This window comes from Dasypus novemcinctus, chromosome 11, assembly GCF_030445035.2.
Source record: "Dasypus novemcinctus isolate mDasNov1 chromosome 11, mDasNov1.1.hap2, whole genome shotgun sequence".
Classification (NCBI taxonomy): Eukaryota; Metazoa; Chordata; class Mammalia; order Cingulata; family Dasypodidae; genus Dasypus; species Dasypus novemcinctus.
In genome coordinates, this window is record NC_080683.1 from 106,576,764 (window position 1) to 106,597,136 (window position 20,373).

Below are 20,373 nucleotides of genomic sequence, written 5' to 3' on the forward strand. Positions count from 1 at the left end.
AAGCCAAATATGAATCATATTTAAAATGTTGGCAGAATTCTATAATTGTCATTGAGATTGTTATTTAATTTTGTTGTAAGGCTAGCTTATATTTACCTGGTGCTATAAATACTGTGGGATATATGCTCCAACTAAACTTAATCTTAATCCTTAAACTGTGAAAGTTGGTGAATCAAATATTGGTCAGACAAAGTCCAAGAATGCTTGTTGGAACATTCCTTTAGATGGAACGAATAACTACTCTGGCATCTAAGGTGGTAAAATGACAATGATGCAGGAAGACGTGAGTACACAATTCTATCAAACCTTATCCAAACGAGCATTCCACACCAGAGTCTAGGATGAACCCAGAAACTCTGGAGGAGAAAAGGAGGTAAGAGATGCCTGTATGTTTACCTGTGGATGTTGACAAGAGCTTTCTTTGACCTTGCCAAATAATAAAAAAATAATAAGTAGAAATTAAATAATAAATAAATAAACCACTGCCATGTTTGAGGTATAATAAACAAACTGACTTTTACTTCTCTAGAAAGAGTCTTTGTTTCTTTGTCATTGTAACATTATGATTTTATCTCTTTGTTTTCACAAGAGCATACTATTTGCCTTGATAGCCAGATCAAGGACATTCTAACCCTTTAAGTTATAAGCCATTCTGAATTCCTGGAAAGGTGGAGAGAGATGTTATCACAGGCAGACCCGATCTGATTTGCATCCTGAGGGCATTGTGAATGTATTCCTAATAATTCATTAGAACACAGGATTTCGTTCATTTTGTCAAATATAACACTATTGTATGAAGACAAGGGTTAGTGAGTTACAATCACTGTCTCTGTCGATGATTGAGGTACCCACATTTTAGCCTCAGGAACAGGTTTGACATAAGTAAATAAATGATGTTTTTGGCTATAACTAAAGCTACTCATGGAAACTTGTAAATAAAAGTTAAAAGTAGCTGAACATACAGAAATACAATATCCCTTTTAAAAAAAGATTAGCAAAATAAGGAATGAATAACCTTTATAGGACTTAGCGTCCAGAAAAATATATTTTTTGAAAATGTCACCAAAATTGCAAACATTCTCTGTTGTTGTTTTTTGAAAAGGGATACTGCATCTTTAACACATGTAAAGTCGGACATCACCCGTTTTCTACTTACAGGTAGTAGGAGTAAGAATAGTAGCTCCTCCTGGCAAGCAAATCACAGACAGTGGAAAAAGAGAAGCAATGGTGAATGAAAAGCGTGATTCTGTCACATTCAATAAAGCAGAAAAATGTGCGTTAAAAATAAAAATAAAATAAAATTCATGTTTCTTTGGTTTGCATTTCAATTTGCTCATGCATTGGTTAGATTTCTTTTGCCATGCAGTTAAATAGGCAGATATGCAACAGAAAAATAAAATTTAAATACAAATTTGGAAAAAATAACATGCTGACGTTTCTTTTATTGCCAAAAAAAAGGAAAAATTAAATGGATTGTGTATTATCAACATGCAGTTAAGCATAATATCATCCATTACCATCTAAATGTCATGACAGATGGAACAGCTGTGTATAGAACTTGTATACTAAATAGGCTATTTTTCTTTAGATATCATACATAAAGATCTAATAGGTTAATATATAATTTAGGCAGAATGACACCTAAATGTCTATAAACAAGTCATTATATCTTCATGGCACACAGGTATATAGGTATGTTATGTGACTATACATATGTACCATATACTATATACATATACACACAAATTATTTCTTCAGTAGATGTATGTGAACATAATATGCACAAACATTTACTGTATTGAAAATAATTTCAAATTTTGGTGTTTGAAAATATTAGTGTATTCACGCTGCACATTTAAATTATAATGCGTAACTAATGAAGAATGCCATACACTTGGAAATAATTCAACAGCAATTAAATTAAAAAATGACATTGCGTTTTGAAAGATGCAATATCCCTTTTCTTAGCCTAAGAAGTTACTTTATATATACCCTCAGCTGAAAAATTGTATTAAGCCAAATTCCAACCCATTTCTTTACAAAATAACCAGAAATACATGGAACCTTTTTCCAACATGATAAATATACCTACATATATTAATGTCAGTAATGGATAGAGTCTTATTAGAGAAACAATTTCTCATAAAAATACAGATTAGAGGCTAAAATAATTTGCTTTTCCAATATTTTATTATAAATGTATTAAAAAGGAAAACTACATTATAGACTGAAATCGTTTGGCTAGCCTTGATAATATCCAAACTAATTATTAATATCTATGCTTTTGTGTATTTACAATAAACATACTTCTGATTAAATCATACATGTATGATGTATACTACTCAAACGTAGAAATCATTACAAAGTTGGTTAGGTAATTCAGGGGTTCAAGTAATTTTGATATAACAATCAGAGGTTACATATTTAAACATGGAACTTTATAAAATTGCAACTCTTCCTAGCAAAAGAGATGATGGTAGGAAGAGAAAAAACAAAAACAAAACCCTAGCTGCTTTCTATCAAAAGACAATAAATTAAAGCAAAATTAAGAAAAATTAGCAAACTTTAAACATCTTAATAAAAAGGCTCACTTATCCAACTATTTAAGATATGAACTGGAAAAAGAACAGTTTGATATATTATACAATTTTACAGTGCTGTCAGAGAGCATTGATCCCCCAAAAAAGATCTAGCTTAGTATCTGGTTTAGTGTATGTTAGGAAATTTAAGTTTCAATTCTTTTTTTGCTCCTAAAACAGAGGGCCATGGATAAGGGGATCAATCAATCCCAAAGAAATGTTTCCAAATACATGGCAAATAAACATAACCATTTAAGTTTATCCCAATTCTATCTGAGAGGGGGCATAATTTGAAGTCACTTCCAAGCTCTCAGATCCAGCCTGAAGTCACTGGAATAACGCAGTTGTGAAGCAAGGTTTAGCTAATTCTCTAAAATGCTTAGTTTAATTAATGCTCCCAAACTAAATTTAAACTAAAGAAGGATATAAGATCTCAAGGTTGTAGCCAATGATCTTATGGGTCTTCACTGGCAAATTTCTGTTACTGAAATGCTTAGGTCTTCTTGCCTCACATATGATATATTTTCCAACCACAGAGGTAGACAACAGCAAAAAGAGAAAGCACTATTGGGGAAAGCACATATGTCGCTAATTTAACACAAAACACTACAATGCATACCTAATATTTCTAATGCAGATGTGTCTTCTCCAACATATATATCTCCAGGAGATAATTGTAAAGAGGCAATACATTAAAATAAACTCTGATGGAATTGTTAAGACATGTAGTATGAGTCTTATCTATAATGTCAATGCTTTATTTGAGTATAAAATAATAATAATGATATACTATATGATGTAATGTAAACAACATTGATTATTGTATTATTCATTATAATCCATAAATTAGACTTCTATACGTAAAACTGTTTTAGGATAGTACTCTGTGTGTAAAAATTAAAAGAAAAAAAGGCCTCCCAAAGTGTAGCATTATCTAAAATACACGATAGGAAGGATTAGAGTTTTGATGGTTATTAAGACAATGTGTTACAGACTATGACATTTTATGTAATGGGAAAATATTTAAATTATTTTCAAAATTTAAGAAATACTTTGAATTGATTTTCAGCAGTATATTTTAATCTACAGAATAGAATTTAGTTTAAATTGCAGTTGGTCTTAGCACCTTCATACAATTCCAGAAGATGGCGATATGGGTTGATACAGTATAAAATACGGTTTAATTAAAAAAAAACTTTGATTTTATTTTTAAATGCTCAAGTTTTTAGTCAGAGAATATTTAACATAAAATTTCACTAAATAATGTTTATATTTTTTCTCATATCTTATTTTTAATGACAATAGAGAAAAATACAGAGTAAGAAAACAAGTCATAGACCATAGCCAAGCATCACAATAAACCCATATTTTGACATTCTTAATAAATAACATTTCAAACTTAATATAAAACATCACAATTATCTTTGCCTTTGAGAAATATAAATTCTAACATCAATTTAAAAGTCAACTTGATGAAATAAAACATATATGCATATATCCAAAAGTAAATTGCAAGTAAACAATAAGGATTTTATTTTTTAAAAATATGAGAAATAGATGCTGGCAACATTGTTAAAATTCAATTCTTCTTGTTATTCTTTCCAACTTAAAAGAGCTTGAGAAAACAGGTGTTTGGAAACTAGTGACATAAATCCTAAATGAGTAGGACAGGACAATATCAAATCTTACCTTTTCTTTACAATTAATACAACAACTAGGAGTAGGAGGATGAACACCAAAATTCCAGCACTGATTCCTGCTATTTTCACCACTCTGTCTGTCTGCTTGGCAGGATCTGGAATCACTTCTGGTTCTTCTGTTGCTGCTGCTAAACGAATTAAAAAAATAAGTTACTGAAAGCAGCTAATTAACACACAGAAAATATTTCCAGCCAAAAATTACTATAAAAAGGCAAAATTTAATATTTTATTTTAATAAAAATAATATGAAAATATACATACAGAAGCATGCTAAAATACAGCATGAGGGGTTTAGCCTAGATCAAAGGGAAAACTCTCTAAGGATTTTTGAAATATAAAAAATGAAACAAAAATTCAGAAAAAACTACCAAAGCAAACGGTAAACTACTTTTCTCCAAATTTCCTTAAAAAAATCAGAATGCAAGGCTTTTGGCCAATAGGTCATTGGAAGAAATGGGGTTAGATTTAGATATTCATCTGCTCATCAGTTCATTCAGCAAATACATCTTGATTTCAAACTTAAGATATCGGGCAGTGTGCTTTAAGGCAGGGTAGAAGGTACTGTTCAGGACACAAGGGACTGAGTTAAATAAATTCCGAGTTTTAAGGTCTAGAAGGTTTGAGTTTATGATTGCATATTTAAGCTTTTAGATGAACAGCTGGTTTCATAGAAGAAAAGCAAAATACATGCATCAAGGAATTCTCTTACCCAATAAAACCCAGATAATAAACTTTGAGAAGATGAAGATTTTAAAAAAATTCTTTATATTTCCCCACTTTCTTTCTTTCCCCAAACCACACTCCCCAATATATGCAATTAAAATGATCAACAATTAAAATGATTAACTTTAATCAATTCAGAAGTTCCAGTAACCCTCTGAAGGCATTTTCCTTTTACCTTATTTATCTTGAAAACTGGCAAGAAAAGTATTATTATTTACATTTTGCAGATTTAAAAAATTGAGCCTTAGAGAGAGAAGGGGAGATTATAAACTGCTGAAGGACAGAGACAAACTCTAATACACCTTCTATCTTCTAAAGCATCATTTCTCAATATTTCCATATCCATGGTCCTTACCACTAAGAAGCTTTGTGAGACCAAAGTCCAGGTGATTCTTAGATCAGGAATATTTGGGAAACTGCTTCAAAACACCCAGTGCAGTGGGTTGCATATGAAGCCAAGAGATATTGGCTCAAAGACACACAACTGAGTCTCTAAATTTAACCTCATCTTTTTCCAACAGAAAATTTGCTAATTCTCCTTTTTAAAAAAAATAATTTTCTACTTTCCAATTCTTTTTCTTTAGCATCTCTCTCAGCTTCTTCCCCCTTCTCTGCCCATACCCCATCTAAATATCTGCTCCAGTTTTCCCATCAGCCACAGTTTCACTCAAAAGGGGACTAACACAAGGTTACTTTTAATTTTTTCAAGTAAGAAAGTAAAATAACACAACAAAACAACCAAATTTGTCTAATATAAATATCATTGTATAAAAGAAATGGTAGGTTACAGCTAAAGTAGGAAAGGCATAGCTTGAAAAAAGTGTAAATGAGAACACTATATTGTCCTAATTTATCTTATTTCAATTGGATTGGATCAAACTTCCCCATGGTCCAGTATTTGGTTACCATTATTCTCAAGTAGGAAAAGCAAGCCTTCAGCTTGTTTCTTCTTGAAAGTAAAGGGAATTTTCCTTTCTAACTTGACATTCCAAATATCCAGGCTTCTGGGAATTTCCAATCTCGTAATGATGAATAGAGGTAGTCCAATGCTTATTACATTTCCTAATACACATTATGGATCAATTAAACAAAACATGCATTAAAACACTGGAGATCTCTTCCTTCCTAGAAGCAAGTTTAGGAATACATACACATATCAATTTTAAAGTATATACATACAGAGTTTGGAAATACTGAAAACAAGGTGGGGTCTATTTCAAAGTTGATATGAATTCTATAACAACATATTTTTTATTTGAAATTCTCAAATTAGATGGTTTGACATGATTACTGATTAAAATAGGAAGTGAAACAGAGTAAAGTAGAACCGCTAAAAAAACAACAAAACTTTAGTCCATGTAACGAATCACCATTATTCAGTAATTAAAGCTTACATTCATCAGGTTCTATGTTACACTTGGCTTTCAGAAGGTAATGATAATGATCCCTAAGTGATTTTCTGACATAGATAACTCACTTACAGAATTAAATGTTTCTGAAACTCTCTGGAAGATCCGTTCTTGTTCAATGATGCCAATACTTTTTTTTCATATGACATTTTAAATTCAATATAACACATGCTACGGGATAATTTTCTAAAGACATTATGTCATAAGCAGCATATGTTATATTGCATAAGAATCTTCAGAGCTACTAAATTCCACCAGAAGCAGATACTTTCCTAATGTTTACAGAGGCAAATATAAACTAGCACTAGAGAGTCTGAACAGCTTGCCTTACAACTATCTGGGTCTAGTAACCAAATAAGAAAACTGACATGACGGTAATGGTTAAATAATTTCCAATTCAAAGGAGGAAGTATTTTTCTAAAGTCTTATTAAATAATAAAGATTTGCCAATGAATGAATCTAAATGTACGTCCAGAAATGAAAAATCCAAATCTAAAAGTAAATTTTTGAACAGAGATACTGAAAACAATGCCAATGTGTACAGGGTGCAAAGCATTGAGACTTCTATCATCTATTATGAAAATTAGTGTTATTACTTTAAAGTCATAATCTGTATGTCTGTGTTAAATACCAGACTTCAATGAAAAATTACCAGAAGTTTAATCAACCAACCAACCTACGAAACACCCCAAACACCAAGTTCATTTGTTTGGGTTGGGTAAGGGAGCTTGTTGGTTATGATTACAGCTCTTGTACAAAGAGCTGTTCATCAACAATGTAATATAATTATGAAAATTGAGTGCAGAAGGCTAGCCACATTCTCTGTTTCAGTTTGCTAAAAGCTGCTGGGAGCAATATACCAGAAAGGGGTTGGCTTTTGTAATGGGAATTTACTAGGTTAAACTCTTAACAGTTCTGAAGCTGTGAAAGTGTCCAAATCAAGGCATCATTAGGAGATGCTGCCTCGTCAAGCTACAGTTGTGGGCGATCAGGCACATGGCAGGGCATGATGGCTGCTCTGCCAGTCTCTGCCTTCTCCTCCATGCACACTTTCTCCCCAAGCTCAGCAGTGGGGGATCAGGTATATAGCTCATCTCCTCCGGGCCTCCTCTCCTCAGCCTCTTGGCAGCTTCTTACGGAGACTCTGTGTTGCACTGATTCCAGCCTCCAGACTCTCTTCCAGTCTCTTGGAGGTTCTCTGTCTCTGTCACTTTTTTTTCCTGTATCTGAGACTTTTATTCCTCCATTTATAAAGGACTCCAGTAAGAGGATTAAGATCCACCCTGAGCTCCACAATCTAATCAAGAGGACCCTCAAATGAATCTAATCAAAAGGTCCTATCTATAATACGTTTATAGGCATGGGAATGGGTTTGCTTTAAGAACAGGATTTTCTGGGGTGCACAAAAGACTCGGACCAGCACATCCTCTAACTACATGTGATTCAGTGGTTCTTTTCCTTTGCTTGTGAATCCTCAAGGTCTTCAGTTGTCACATTTTTTATTATTAAAGCTACTTTTAAGCCAAGCAAGTTGATAGAAATTTATGACTTTAGATGCTTTAATAACAGATTTTCTAAGCTCCTAACCTATTAGAACCAAGGAACATAAATACACCACTTAAAGTCTTTCAAGCTTAGGAGATCCATTAATGGGAACACAAGCAGTAGCCTTAAGTGAGTATTTTCTATTTTCTTGAATGAGCGCAAAAAGTTATTATAGTGACTGCACCCCTGAGCCACGTTTATAATTCATGCACATGCACAAAGACAATGTTCCCTTTGCCATAAATCTTTATCTATTTTTAATCTGCTAAAGAACATTCTAAGAATCCCCAGTGTCCTGAAGCCAAGAAACAGTGGGAAAAAACTGAAGCAGTATTTCAATTTTACCAAGCAAATTTATGAAATGCATATTTTCTGACAAAAAGTAAATTTAGGAATTGTGTTCTTGCTCCCACCTCTTAAAAATAATTTTAAAACAAAATTTAAAATAAATAATTTCAATGTCACACACTCAAGTTTACTTAAAACATTGAAATTATTCTATTAGCTAGGATCATACTAAATCATTTTTCCACATTCATGATGGATATTAGAGATGGAAGCCTCTAAGCATGATATATTAAGTGAACTTATAGCTCCTTAAGATATATCATCCTCCCACAAATTACACAAATCTTCCAGGTATTTCACTAATGCTTTCATCCCTTCTCAGTAATAATTCCGGAAAATTGCTCACATTCACTACCCAGTCATACCTCTATATCCTACAATCACTTTTATATCCCCCAAAACCGCCAAACCACTATCACCAAAGCCTCTAATGATTTCTAATTGCTGAATCCAATGTGCGGTTTTCTCATCTTATTTTATGTGATCTCTTAATGGCACCTGGCAATACTGCTTCTTCATTCTTGCAACCATCTTTTCCTGGGGCTTCCATTACTCAGCTATCTCCTGGTTATCTTGACTTTGACCTTCTTTGCAGACCTCTCTTGTGACCTTTCCTTTTTTACCCATCCCTTAAAAATAGGTGTTCCTTTGAATTCCCAGGGACCTTGACCTCTTCACTTTGTTTCCCATGCTTTCCAAATTCACTGCACTTCCATTGCTTAGTTACCATCTATGCTGATGGCTCCCACACAGCTATATTTTTAACCAAGTACTCCAAACTGAACTCCTGACCCATGCAGCCAATTTATTATTGTATGCCTTCACTTCCATATATTGCAGTTGCTTTAAACACTCCATGTCCAAACCTGAACCTATAGTCTTGCCCTCACACCAGTTCCTCCTCCAGTGCATGCCCTCCCTTTCAGTAAGCAGCACAACTATCACACAATTGTTCAAGCCTGGAACTTGCACTTCATTCTTGACTCCTCCTCACTCCTTATCTCTAGGAATATAACATATAATTTATTATCCAAAGGGGACACTTTTGAAAGTGAAGGAGGGTAGTGTTATGAATGAGAAGGCAACACGTAAAAACCAGAATTGTTCTGAACAATGGGATGTAGGATCCCTTTATTTCTCTTTCTTATACAATCAGTTACAAAGTACCACTATTCCCTAATTATCTCTCCTCTCCCATTTCCATCTCCACTGTTATTACTTTGAATCAGGGTGACATCACCTCTCACCCAGATTACATTACTGCATATCTTGCCTCCCTGACTGAACTCTCTGCCTGTTCCACACCAAAACCAATACTGTAGCATAGGAAATTTCTAATACTTTAATCTTATCATATCATTTCATTGATTAGAACCATCCAATGACTACCCAGTGGTGCAAAGATTAAGTCCATGAAAGCAGAGGTCATGTTTATTAGGCTCACCATTGTATTTTAGAAGGACCTGGCAAGGAGCATGCATACAAGAAGTATTAGTTGAATAAATGAAAGAATAACACTAAGCCTGTTTATGGTAGATTGTGCTGGCATATAGACACTCAGATTTCTTGTTAACAATTACAGTGACATATCTGATCAGGCACATATCTTTGTTGTTTTGGACGTTGGGGTGGGATGAACTTGGTACATGTGTGGCATTTCCAGAAATTTCAAGCCCCTATGCCAGCTGTTCCCTCACAGGGCCAACCATTTCCACCTTCTTCCACTATCTAAGACCACACCAAAGTGCAAGGAAATTTCAGTGTCATAGAAAGTATTCCTGATTTGACATTAGCAAGACCCAGTTTTGATTCTTGACTCCTTTTATTTGTTTTGTGACAGCGAGCAAGTTAATATCTTTCAGAGTTAATATCATCACCTTTAAAACACAAACAATAACAATACTGACATTAGGTAGCTTTTATGAACTATGAAACACTAGTAATGGTAGAAGTAGAAGTAGTAGTGTAGTAGATGCTGCCATCCTGGGTAGACATGGCCTGGATGTTAGCCTTTTGGGTTCATCATATAAAAACTAAAAAGTATGAATAGCACGACAATGAAAGTCAGCTTTAAAAAAACTCAGTGGTCTATTGTATAAATATGTAATGATAGGTTTTGTAAAGTACATATTATTAATTAAATAGTCTGCCAGAGTGGATGTCCAGGCCTTATGGGCATCTTGAAGTATGTATTATTTAAATCAATGATACTTTGAAGTCATTTAGCCTCATCATACCACATGTTCTTACAAAACTTGTCCAGTCTTGGTTTGTGGACGATAGAAAAATCTATCAGAGGTGCTAAATGGACAGCATTTTATTGGTGAAAAAAGAAAACCTCTAGATGCCATACATTTTGCTTTAAGAGTGGCTGGAATATAACTTATTCTTACTTGATAAAGATACGGACTTAAAATTTCTGAGGTGGAACGTAATAAATCAGAAATCTATGAAGACTTTAAGGAACTATGAAATAAAAAGTATAGGTTAATATTACAAATATTTAAAAGTAATTTCATACTGCTTTAGGCATTTACTTTCAGAATTAGATTCTCTAAATTTGTTTTCGTTTTAAAATCACAGTTAAAAATGTTACAAAAAGTTCTGAAGAAAAGAGAAATACTTTAATAAAAGCAATAAAATGTTTCAGGTTTGTACTCGGGTAAAAAATATATATGAAATACTGTTTAACTTCACAGTAACTCAACGAAGGGCAAGTATGGCAAGTATTATGTTTTATATATGAATTTTTCATTAACCTTCTAATTTATTTAAATTCATTCAATTGAATAAAATAGAACCTTAGGTTGCTCACTTACTTCTTAAACCCAGTTGAGTCTGTCTGCTAAGTTATCTATGAAATTGTTTTTAACTCTTCATTCTATCTTTCACTGCCTTAGCTGAGGACTCAATTATTTTGCCTTCTTACTAGCCTTCTGATTTCCCATATAAATCTCCTCAGATTTATCCTATATATTGTTACCAGGAAGAGTATTCTAACATGCAAATGTGATGATGTGACTCCTTCAATTACTTTCCATGCAAGAGGAAAAGGCAAAAGTTCTCAGCATGACACATAACGCCTTTTAAAATCAGGCTCCCGGTAACAATTTCAACCTCACTTACCAACGATTCCTTTACGGTTTTGATAGCCTAATCTTTTAAAATCATCTGCAATTTTCCAAATACTCGAATACTCCGGGCTCTATTTTTAAGGTTTGGCAAACTATGACTGTGGGTCAAATCCTAGCCCATCTTTACTTAAACTGAGATTGAAAACATTCAATTTTACAAGATAATGACAAATTGTTACTAAAATATATAGCTATTATCCAATCTCCATTTAAAGCGCACATTAACACTTCATATTATCAGACTTCTTAATTTTTGCCAGTTTGGTGGTAGAAAATGATATCTAATATGCACTTATTTCTAATGAAATAAACTTTAAATGCTTATTAGAAATATAGGTATTCCTGTTTCTTCTCTGAAATGTTCAGTGCACAACCTAGAACAATTTTTCTATTTTTCAAAATCTTTTTCTTATTGGTTTGTAGAAATATTTTATATGTATTGCATATCCTGTTAGTTATAGGTATTGCAAATATCTTTTATTAGGTGGTTTTTCATTTCACTATACTTGTAATATCTTGATGATTAAAAATTACTAATGTTAATGAAGTCAAATACAGTAATCAGTTTTTAAGTGCTTTTTGCTTAAGAAGTCCTTTCCCAACCTGAATTCATAAAACATTCTCTTTTTTCTCCTTAAGTTTTAAAATTGTGCCTTTCATATTTAATCCTGGCTCTGTGGGGAACTGCATTATGTGCACAGCATACAGTAGGAACACACTTCAGGTCTTTTTCCACATAAATACTATGTTATCACAGCACACTTTCTGAATTTATCCAATGATCTATGCAACCACTTCTGTCCTATACCAAACGTAAGTGATTGTATGAGCCAGTTTCTTGGTTTTCCTTTATTTTATGAGCCAACATTTTTATTATGTACTGATATCAAGTAGTTTTAATTACTATAAATCTATATGTGTTGTGATACATGATGAGCATGTTACTCTGCCTAGTTGGTTTTTCTGGGGCACCTTAGTTCTTCTTTACCTTTTGCTCTGGGTAACCTCTTCAGATCTATGGTCCGATTGATGAAGCACCTCTTCATTTCTATCAAATCTGCTATTTAATCCATCTAAACATTTTTAAAAAATAATTTCAACAATTATGCTTTTCCTTCCAAGAAGCTCCATTTGGTTCTTTACAAATGGTTCTTTGTTTAGTTATTCCTGATAGCATCTTATGGTTTGCTAATTTCTGCTATTTGCACTTTATTTTTAAAAATATTTTATAAAAAGCTATTTTGTATTTTTACTTGACAATCCCAGTACCCACAGTCCTTTGGAGATTTAGATCTATTGTTCTGCTAATATTACATGACAGTAAGTTATTTTATAAATGCTTTTTGAAGTTTGAGTGCAAGGTAAATTGCTTTATGTTAGTCTGTGGGAATCTTGAGACCTAAATTGAGCATATTTTCATCATGCAAACTCTGCTTCTGCCAGGAGCCATGAGGCACCAGTAACCCAGACCACCTCTGAACCCTTAGGAGTGCCAACTCCAAATGGGCATTTATGGCTTGGCAATCTCCTCACTAAAAGCCCAAAGATCAGGGTCTGAAGAACTGTCACCGAACAAGACAAAATATATCTGCCTTTATATTGTCACCAAACAAGACAAAATATATCTGCAATCTCCTCACTAAAAAAGCTCAAAGATCAGGGTCTGAAGAATTGTTACCAAACAACACAAAATATATCTGTTCATATCCCTATGGTGGGAAACGGATGATAAAAAGGTGAACAAGCGTCATCTGATAGTGAGACGGTCTATACTGAGACCTAAGATAGGGTGATGAGATGGAGAGCTTTGGTGACTATTTTAGATTTGGGTAGCAAGGGAAGATAGCTCTGAAGAAGACATGGAGTGGATGGCATCTTAGTTTGCCACGGTTTCTATAACAGTTACCACAAACTGTTTGCCTTAAATGACAGGAATTTACTGTCTCACACTTTGGAAGCTAGAAGTTCAAAATCAAAGTACGGGCATGCTATGCCTTCTCCAAGGTCTGTAGTGTTCTGATGGGCTTGCTGGCAATCCCTACCTCAATCTCTGCCTCTATCACATGGGAATCTGCCTCTTTCTGTTTTGTCCTGTGGCTTGTCCTGAATGGGTGCATCTAAATCTCTTCTGCTTTTAAGGACTTCAAGTCTGTAAAGACCACCTTGATTCAATCTGGTCTCATCCAAATAGGATCTTCAAAGATCCTATTTCCAAATGAGTCCATACTCACAGGACTAGGGTGTTAGGAATTGAACATATCTTCATGAGGACGTGACTAAATCCACCACTGATGGTGTGGTTATTTACTGAGATAAGAAATAGTTTATCATAGCAATGGCAAAAAGACTTTGAGGATTTTCTACTGCTTTAGTTTCCCAGGGCTGCAAAGTACTAAAAACTAGATGGCTTAAAAGATCAGAAATTTATTGTCTCACAGTTCTGGAGGTCAGAAGTCCAAAATCAAGGTGCTGGAAGGGTCATGTTTCAATCTAAGTCTGTAGGGAAGAATCTGTTCTGTGTTCCTCCAGCTTCTAACTCATGGCACTCTCCCTACGGCCCCTGTCTGTGCCCTGATTATCTTTTCTTATAAGGACACCAATCATTGGATTTGGGCCCACCCTAATTCGGTTTGGCCTCATCTTAATAACATCTTCAAAGATCTTCTTTCCAATTAGGTTCACATTCACAGGCATGGAGATTAGAATTTACAGATGTCTTTTTGGGGGACACACTTCAACCCATACCCTCTATGTTCTTGGATTTAGAGGGAGTTCAAAGATTATGGAGATGTCTAGTTGAAGAAAAATGAGATTTTTTTTTTTCACCTCAACTAATAAAAGGAATCAGAGAATAACATTAGAGTGATATTAAAAATTAGTTTGGGGAAGTCAAAGAATAAGAAGCCAAATAATATAATGCTTTAATACAGGTGAATAATGCAGTGGTTCACACTTATAGCCAAAGGAAAAAGAAAGGGAAAAGAAAGCCTATTTGATAAGAGACCATATCTTCTACATGCTGAATAGTAGATGTGTGGCATCCAAGTGGTAATGGCTTATTACGAGTAAAAAAGGTTAAGCTGAAGATTACTGAGAAATAAGAGTAATAAGCTAAAACAAAAGACATTGGAGCATGTTTAGACACACTGTTTATAGCAGAGCAGGCTACTAAATCTGAGTCTTAAAGTGAAATATTTATGAAATGATATATGTGGATATCTGGAGATTTTAGGGGTAATGTTTCATGACAATTCTAATTTATTTTCCTCCCACAAATTACAAGGTTAGAAAAGCCTCTTTTTAAGGAAAAAATATGGAATATTAAAATCCAGTCACTGCATGTAATTAAAAGGCAAATGCACTTGACATTTTTGTTGGCAGAGAACGCAGAACACCAGATCTGGGCCAGTCATTCAACTATGCCATTCAAATCAAAGTGCAAAAAATTAAAAAAATAAAAAAAATAAAAAACCCAAAACCCAGCACATTTGAATGAAATATTACTTAAAATATTAGAGAAAGAGGAATATACATGAAATAAAATCTTCAATACTGCTCAAATTCTATGTGATGTGATCTAAAATTTTAAAATTGCCTATATTTAAATCTATTTCCACTTTACTTATTTGTAAAATGATGGGTTAGAGCTAGCTGATTTCTTTGGCTGCTTTTAACAATGAATTCTATTTTCATTTACAGCAGGTCATTTTCCACCAAGGCTTGACTAATTCATTAATCTGGCATATCTCAGGAGAACACACAACATGTTTTAAATCATATTAATAGAGATTGCACTGCAATTTTCACAGGTGTTTACTAAATTAGAGACTGCCTTAATATTGGACAAAGGAGCCAGATTAAAAAATGATTTTGCGTTACGGCTTTTCCAAGTTAATTTAGTATTAAAATATAAATTATTAATAAATATTTTAGAATTTGAGATTGGTTTCTAATCCTAAATTATCTTTTGGCCTTGAGTGAATTGGTAGGAGCCACATTTGATGCTGATGTCAAATTGTTCCCTTTTAAATGGTTCTTTATAGCACAAAATTATCTAAGCAAGGGCTACATTTGCAAATTTCTATTTCTCAAAATATCCAACAAAAGCCTATATCCATGACACTTTAAGTTACTGCATTTTGCCTACCTCTAGATAAAGAAACTTTTATACTCAAATATACTCATTGCTTCTAATGATCTATATTAGAGCCCTTTCAATTACAAAGTCCCATCTCCTCCCGTGAAGCCTTCCCCAGTGGTTCAGTGTCTTCTGAATTCCTAAGCACCCATTGGATCTATTTCTTACTTTTATTTTGCATCACTGCCTTGGAGAATTACAGTGGAGTTGTAGGAGAAGCAAGAGTTTTGAGGTCACCATTTACTGATATCTGGTGTATGCTTTCCTTGGCATTCCATGACTTACAGCTGCATAACTACAGTCTCTGTCTCCATCTTCACATGGCCTTCTGAGAGTCTCTTCTTCTCCTATAAGGACTCTAGCCATATTGGAGTAGGGCCCACTCTGATTCAGTACCTCACATTAACTGGATTACATGTGCAAGACCCTATTTCCAAATAAGATGACATTCACAGGTACTAGGGGTTAGGGCATCAAAAATTTGGGGTAGAGTGACTTGAAGGACTGGCCCTTACCCGGTACTCTGTGTTCCGTGACAATAACATCTGAACTCGGGGAAATTCCATAACTTATTTGAATCTCAGTTTTTTAATCTATAAATTGGGGCAATAATATTCTTTCACATGTACTCTAAGTATTAAATGAGATAAAGTTGAATAAAGCTTAGAAAGATTTGTTCCCTTGTGTATGTTTTCCATGGCTTTCTTCTTTGAGTACATACATGAATATCTCCAGTTTCTAGCAGTATAGGGACTCAGTAAATATTTGATCCCTAAATCCCCATACATTAGATGTAATCACCAACTGTCTGCACACCATTGTTTGAGGCACAGAGTTTTACACTGTAAATGCAAATAGGCTAATTAACATGTGGTCCACTATTCCAAAAGCTAACTGAGATGGTATAAATTCACCCTCAGAAGAAATTAAGTGTATGCCAATGGTACATTCAGTTGTCCCATATTCTGAGGAATATCCTTTTCTCTTTCATCCCTGCTTTAGATATTCCTGTGACCAATTTTTAAAACACCATGAGGGTTTCTGTTTGTCTTTCTGCCACTGCATCTTTTGGTTCCTTACTTTTCTTCTCTAAAAATCCGGCTCTCAGCAACCTTCGAACAAGTAACTTCATTTTTCTTTGACCTTTAGGATATTTGTTCTTTCAATTACCTCCTAACTCACTGACTCCACTGTTCACATACTTCTTCATTTACTGTTTCTATTCCCTGAAAGCTGGTTTCTGGGCACCACATTGTAAATGCGTTGTACTACCGCCAATGACTCGAATTCTGAAGGGGTTTGAGGCACTCTCTCCAGGTCACATCACACAGCATGTTGGGGGTCCCCAGTAGTCCCTGGCAGATTCACCCTCCTGGCTGATGCCCCTAACAAATCTTTCATTAGCCTAAAAGTGAACTAGCTCTTTTTTTAAAAAAAAAAAATACATAAATCACAAAAATGTTACAATAAAAAAATATAAAAGTTTCCCACATACACAATTCCCCACATTCCCCATTCCTCCACACTGACAACTTTTGTCATTAATGTAGTACATTCAGTGCATTTGAGGAGTACATTTTGGAGCATGGCTACACAGCATGGATTATAGTTTATGTTGTAATTTATACTCTCTCCCAGTACATTCCGTGGGTTAAGGCGGGATAAATAACGTCTTGCATCTGTCCCTGCAACAGCATTCAGGACAACGCAAGTCCCAAAAATGCCCGAATATCACACCTCTTTCACCCTCTCCCTGACTTCAGCAACTCCCGTGACCACTGTCTCCACATCAATGATACAATTTCTTCCACTGCTAGAGTCACAATTATTCTATAGTAGAATACCAGTAAGTCTACTCTAATCCATATTTTATTCCTCCATCCTGAGGACCCTGGGATGGTGATGTCCACTCTATTTCTAAATCAAGAGGGGGCTTAGATCCCACATGGTTGATAGATGCAATTCTCCTGTTTGCAGCTGTAGACTCTCTCGGTTCTCTGGTATGATGGATGAGATACCATCTTACATCTATGAGACTGGCAGCTATTAAAAAAAAAGAGGACTACAAGTGTTGAAGAGTATGTGAAGGAATGGGAACCCTCATCCACTGCTGGTGGGCACGTAGCCATTCTGGAGGACAGTTTGGTGGTTCCTCAAAAAACTAGCTATAGATGACCCAGCAATTTCACTGCTAGGTATATACCCAGAAGAACTGAAAACAAGGACACGAACTGATATATGCACACCACTGTTCACAGCGGCATTATTCACTATTGCCAAAAGTTGGAGTCAACCTAAATGCCCATCAACAGATGAATGTATATAAACAAAATGTGGTATATACACACAATGGAATACTACTCAGCTGTAAGAAGGAATACAGTACTAACACATGGGATAACATGGATGAATCTTGGAGACCTTATGTTGAGTGAAGCAAGTCAGGCACTGAAGGACCAATACTACATAACCTCTCTGATATTAATTAAGCAAATCAAGCTGTCTCAAAGAACTAGAGACTGGAAGATAGGCTTAAAGGAAATAGTGGGGGAGAGAAAGGTTGAGAGCCAGTGCCCACAGGGGCAAAATCTATGACAAAGTGGAGGTAAGTAGTAGTGCAGTAAAGGGATAAGACGGGGGCATAGGGATATTACTGGGATGGGCTTTGAAGGCTTGAGGGGGGCTGGGTTGGGAGGATAGTTCAGATGGTCCAAGAATGGAGGGAGGGTTGAGGGACAGCAAGTGAACATAGGAGATTGTCCGGAATGTGGCTAAAACTATAATCTTAAAAAAACTCTTTAGAAAATATAATAAGGAAGGATTACTGGTTTAAGGTGCTTGATGGGGGGCATCTGGCACAGGGTGAACCTGGGGCAGGCTTCTAGGGAGTGTGTGAGTGCTCATCTTGTCATAGTGTGTTATATCCATGGGTGGAGACCCATACAATGAGCAGGAAGGTGTTATGTCCCCATCCTGAAGAAGTCTGATGTTATCAAACACAGGGGAGGGTGTCTTTCAGGAGCATGGGTGGCCCCAATGGGGGAGGACAGACTAGTGTGTCAAGCCCTCAGCATTTTTGCAAGTATCTATCAATCTTGTCCTTGAAGCAGTGGAGCTTGGTTGTCACTGTGGGCCCTAAGGGGAAGAGGAGAGAGGAATAGAATAGTTGGAAAATAGGGTAACTGGGGGGCAACGGAAGTGTTCTGCACTATCCTGCAATGACAGTACAGGCCATTTTAAATATCACCAAAATTTATAACGATGTATAGTCTAAAATGTAAACCATAATGTAAATCATAATGGAACCATGGTTGGTAGCTATGCTTCAATATGTATATATTAGTTGCAGCAAATGTAACATCCATATGTAAAAAGATCATTGCTGGCAAAGGGGGAAAAGGGTTTGATGTTGTGTATATGGGAGTTCCGTATATTCTTTTTTTTTTTTTTAAGATTTATTCATTTATTTATTTCTCTCTCCTTCCCCCCCTACCCCGGTTGTCTGTTCTCTGTGTCTATTTGCTGCGTCTTCTTTGTCCGATTCTGTTGTCAGCGGCACAGGAATCTGTGTCTCTTTTTGTTGTGTCATGTTGTTGTGTCAGCTCTCCGTGTGTGTGGCACCATTTCTGGGCAGGCTGTAATTTCTTTCGTGCTGGGCGGCTCTCCTTACGGGGCTCACTCCTTGCGCATGGGGCTCCCCTACGTGGGGACACCCCTGCATGGCAGGGCACTCCTTGCACGCATCAGCACTGCACATGGGCCAGCTCCACACGGGTCAAGGTGGCCCGGGGTTTGAACCGTGGACCTCCCATGTGGTAGACGGACGCCGTAACCACTAGGCCAAGTCTGCCACCAGTTCTGTATATTCTATGTGTGTCTTTACTGTGACCTAAAACTTTTTTTGAAAACATAAAAAAAAAAAAGAGGTTGTAGATACTGAGGAAGAAATGGAAAAGATTGCCTTGCCACTGTACATATAGGGCAATACCTATTACAATGATGAAAGGCAAAATGTCAAAAAAAATTTTTATGATCTTTTTCATGTTTTTAATGCTCCAATTAATTTTTTTTATTTTATTGTTTCTAAATTATTATGTATTCTATTTCTAATCTTTAAACCTATCATTACTATTTCATTTTCCTATTAACTGAATTTGACAATATATTAGACTTCATTTTTGAAGAGGTGTTGGATCACAGAGGGTTTCAACTATGGCAGGGGAGGGGCACTAATGTGGGGTGTCATTGATGGGGGATGCATGGGTGGGAGGGAGTGCTCCAGGCCTACATATAGGTTGTATAGATATGTTCGGATGTTCGCTGGGTATTGAACTAGCTCTTTTTCTTGGGTTTTACGGAGCCCTATATTTCATGGGTATATTTCTTTTTCAATTCCCCTCTCCTTATGTTTTTTGGATATAAAGCTAAGCTTTTTAAAGGGAAATTGTGCTCTTCTACAAAGTTCACACATATCTGGTAGATCAGGGGCAGGATCCTGCCTAAACTTAGCTAGCTGTGTGGGGTCACCAAATAAATCAGTCGGAACTGACACAGAGATTAGAAATATAAACAATAAAATTCTACCCCTAGCACATTTTCTCTGTCTTGAAAATATTCAAATTTCTCTCAACTGCAGTGAACTGAGTAGTGAGACTGGAAGATGTAAGGAAAAGGATAAAAGAAGGGTTAAACCAGAAGCTAAAATTTGAGAAACCCAAGTATAATCTAAGAAACAGAGATCCACAAAGAAATTCGAGGAATTGTTACTAATAATGTCCCATGTGAATATTCACAATT

At 35.3% G+C, this 20,373-nt stretch overlaps 1 protein-coding gene across 7 annotated transcripts in view; it reads right to left on the reverse strand.

Annotated features, from left to right (window-relative positions):
- The window catches only part of PTPRK (protein tyrosine phosphatase receptor type K), a 575,029-nt gene that overhangs the window by 42,433 nt on the left and 512,223 nt on the right, over positions 1 to 20,373 (reverse strand). For 4 of the 7 annotated variants that reach the window (XM_058307405.2, XM_058307403.2, XM_058307410.2 and 1 more), the window contains exon 14: positions 4,269 to 4,407. In XM_058307405.2, coding sequence (XP_058163388.1) covers positions 4,269 to 4,407 — 139 coding nt within the window. The remainder of the gene's footprint in view (positions 1 to 4,268; positions 4,408 to 20,373) is intronic. The other 3 variants (XM_058307411.2, XM_058307409.2, XM_058307406.2) reach the window with 1 other exon arrangement.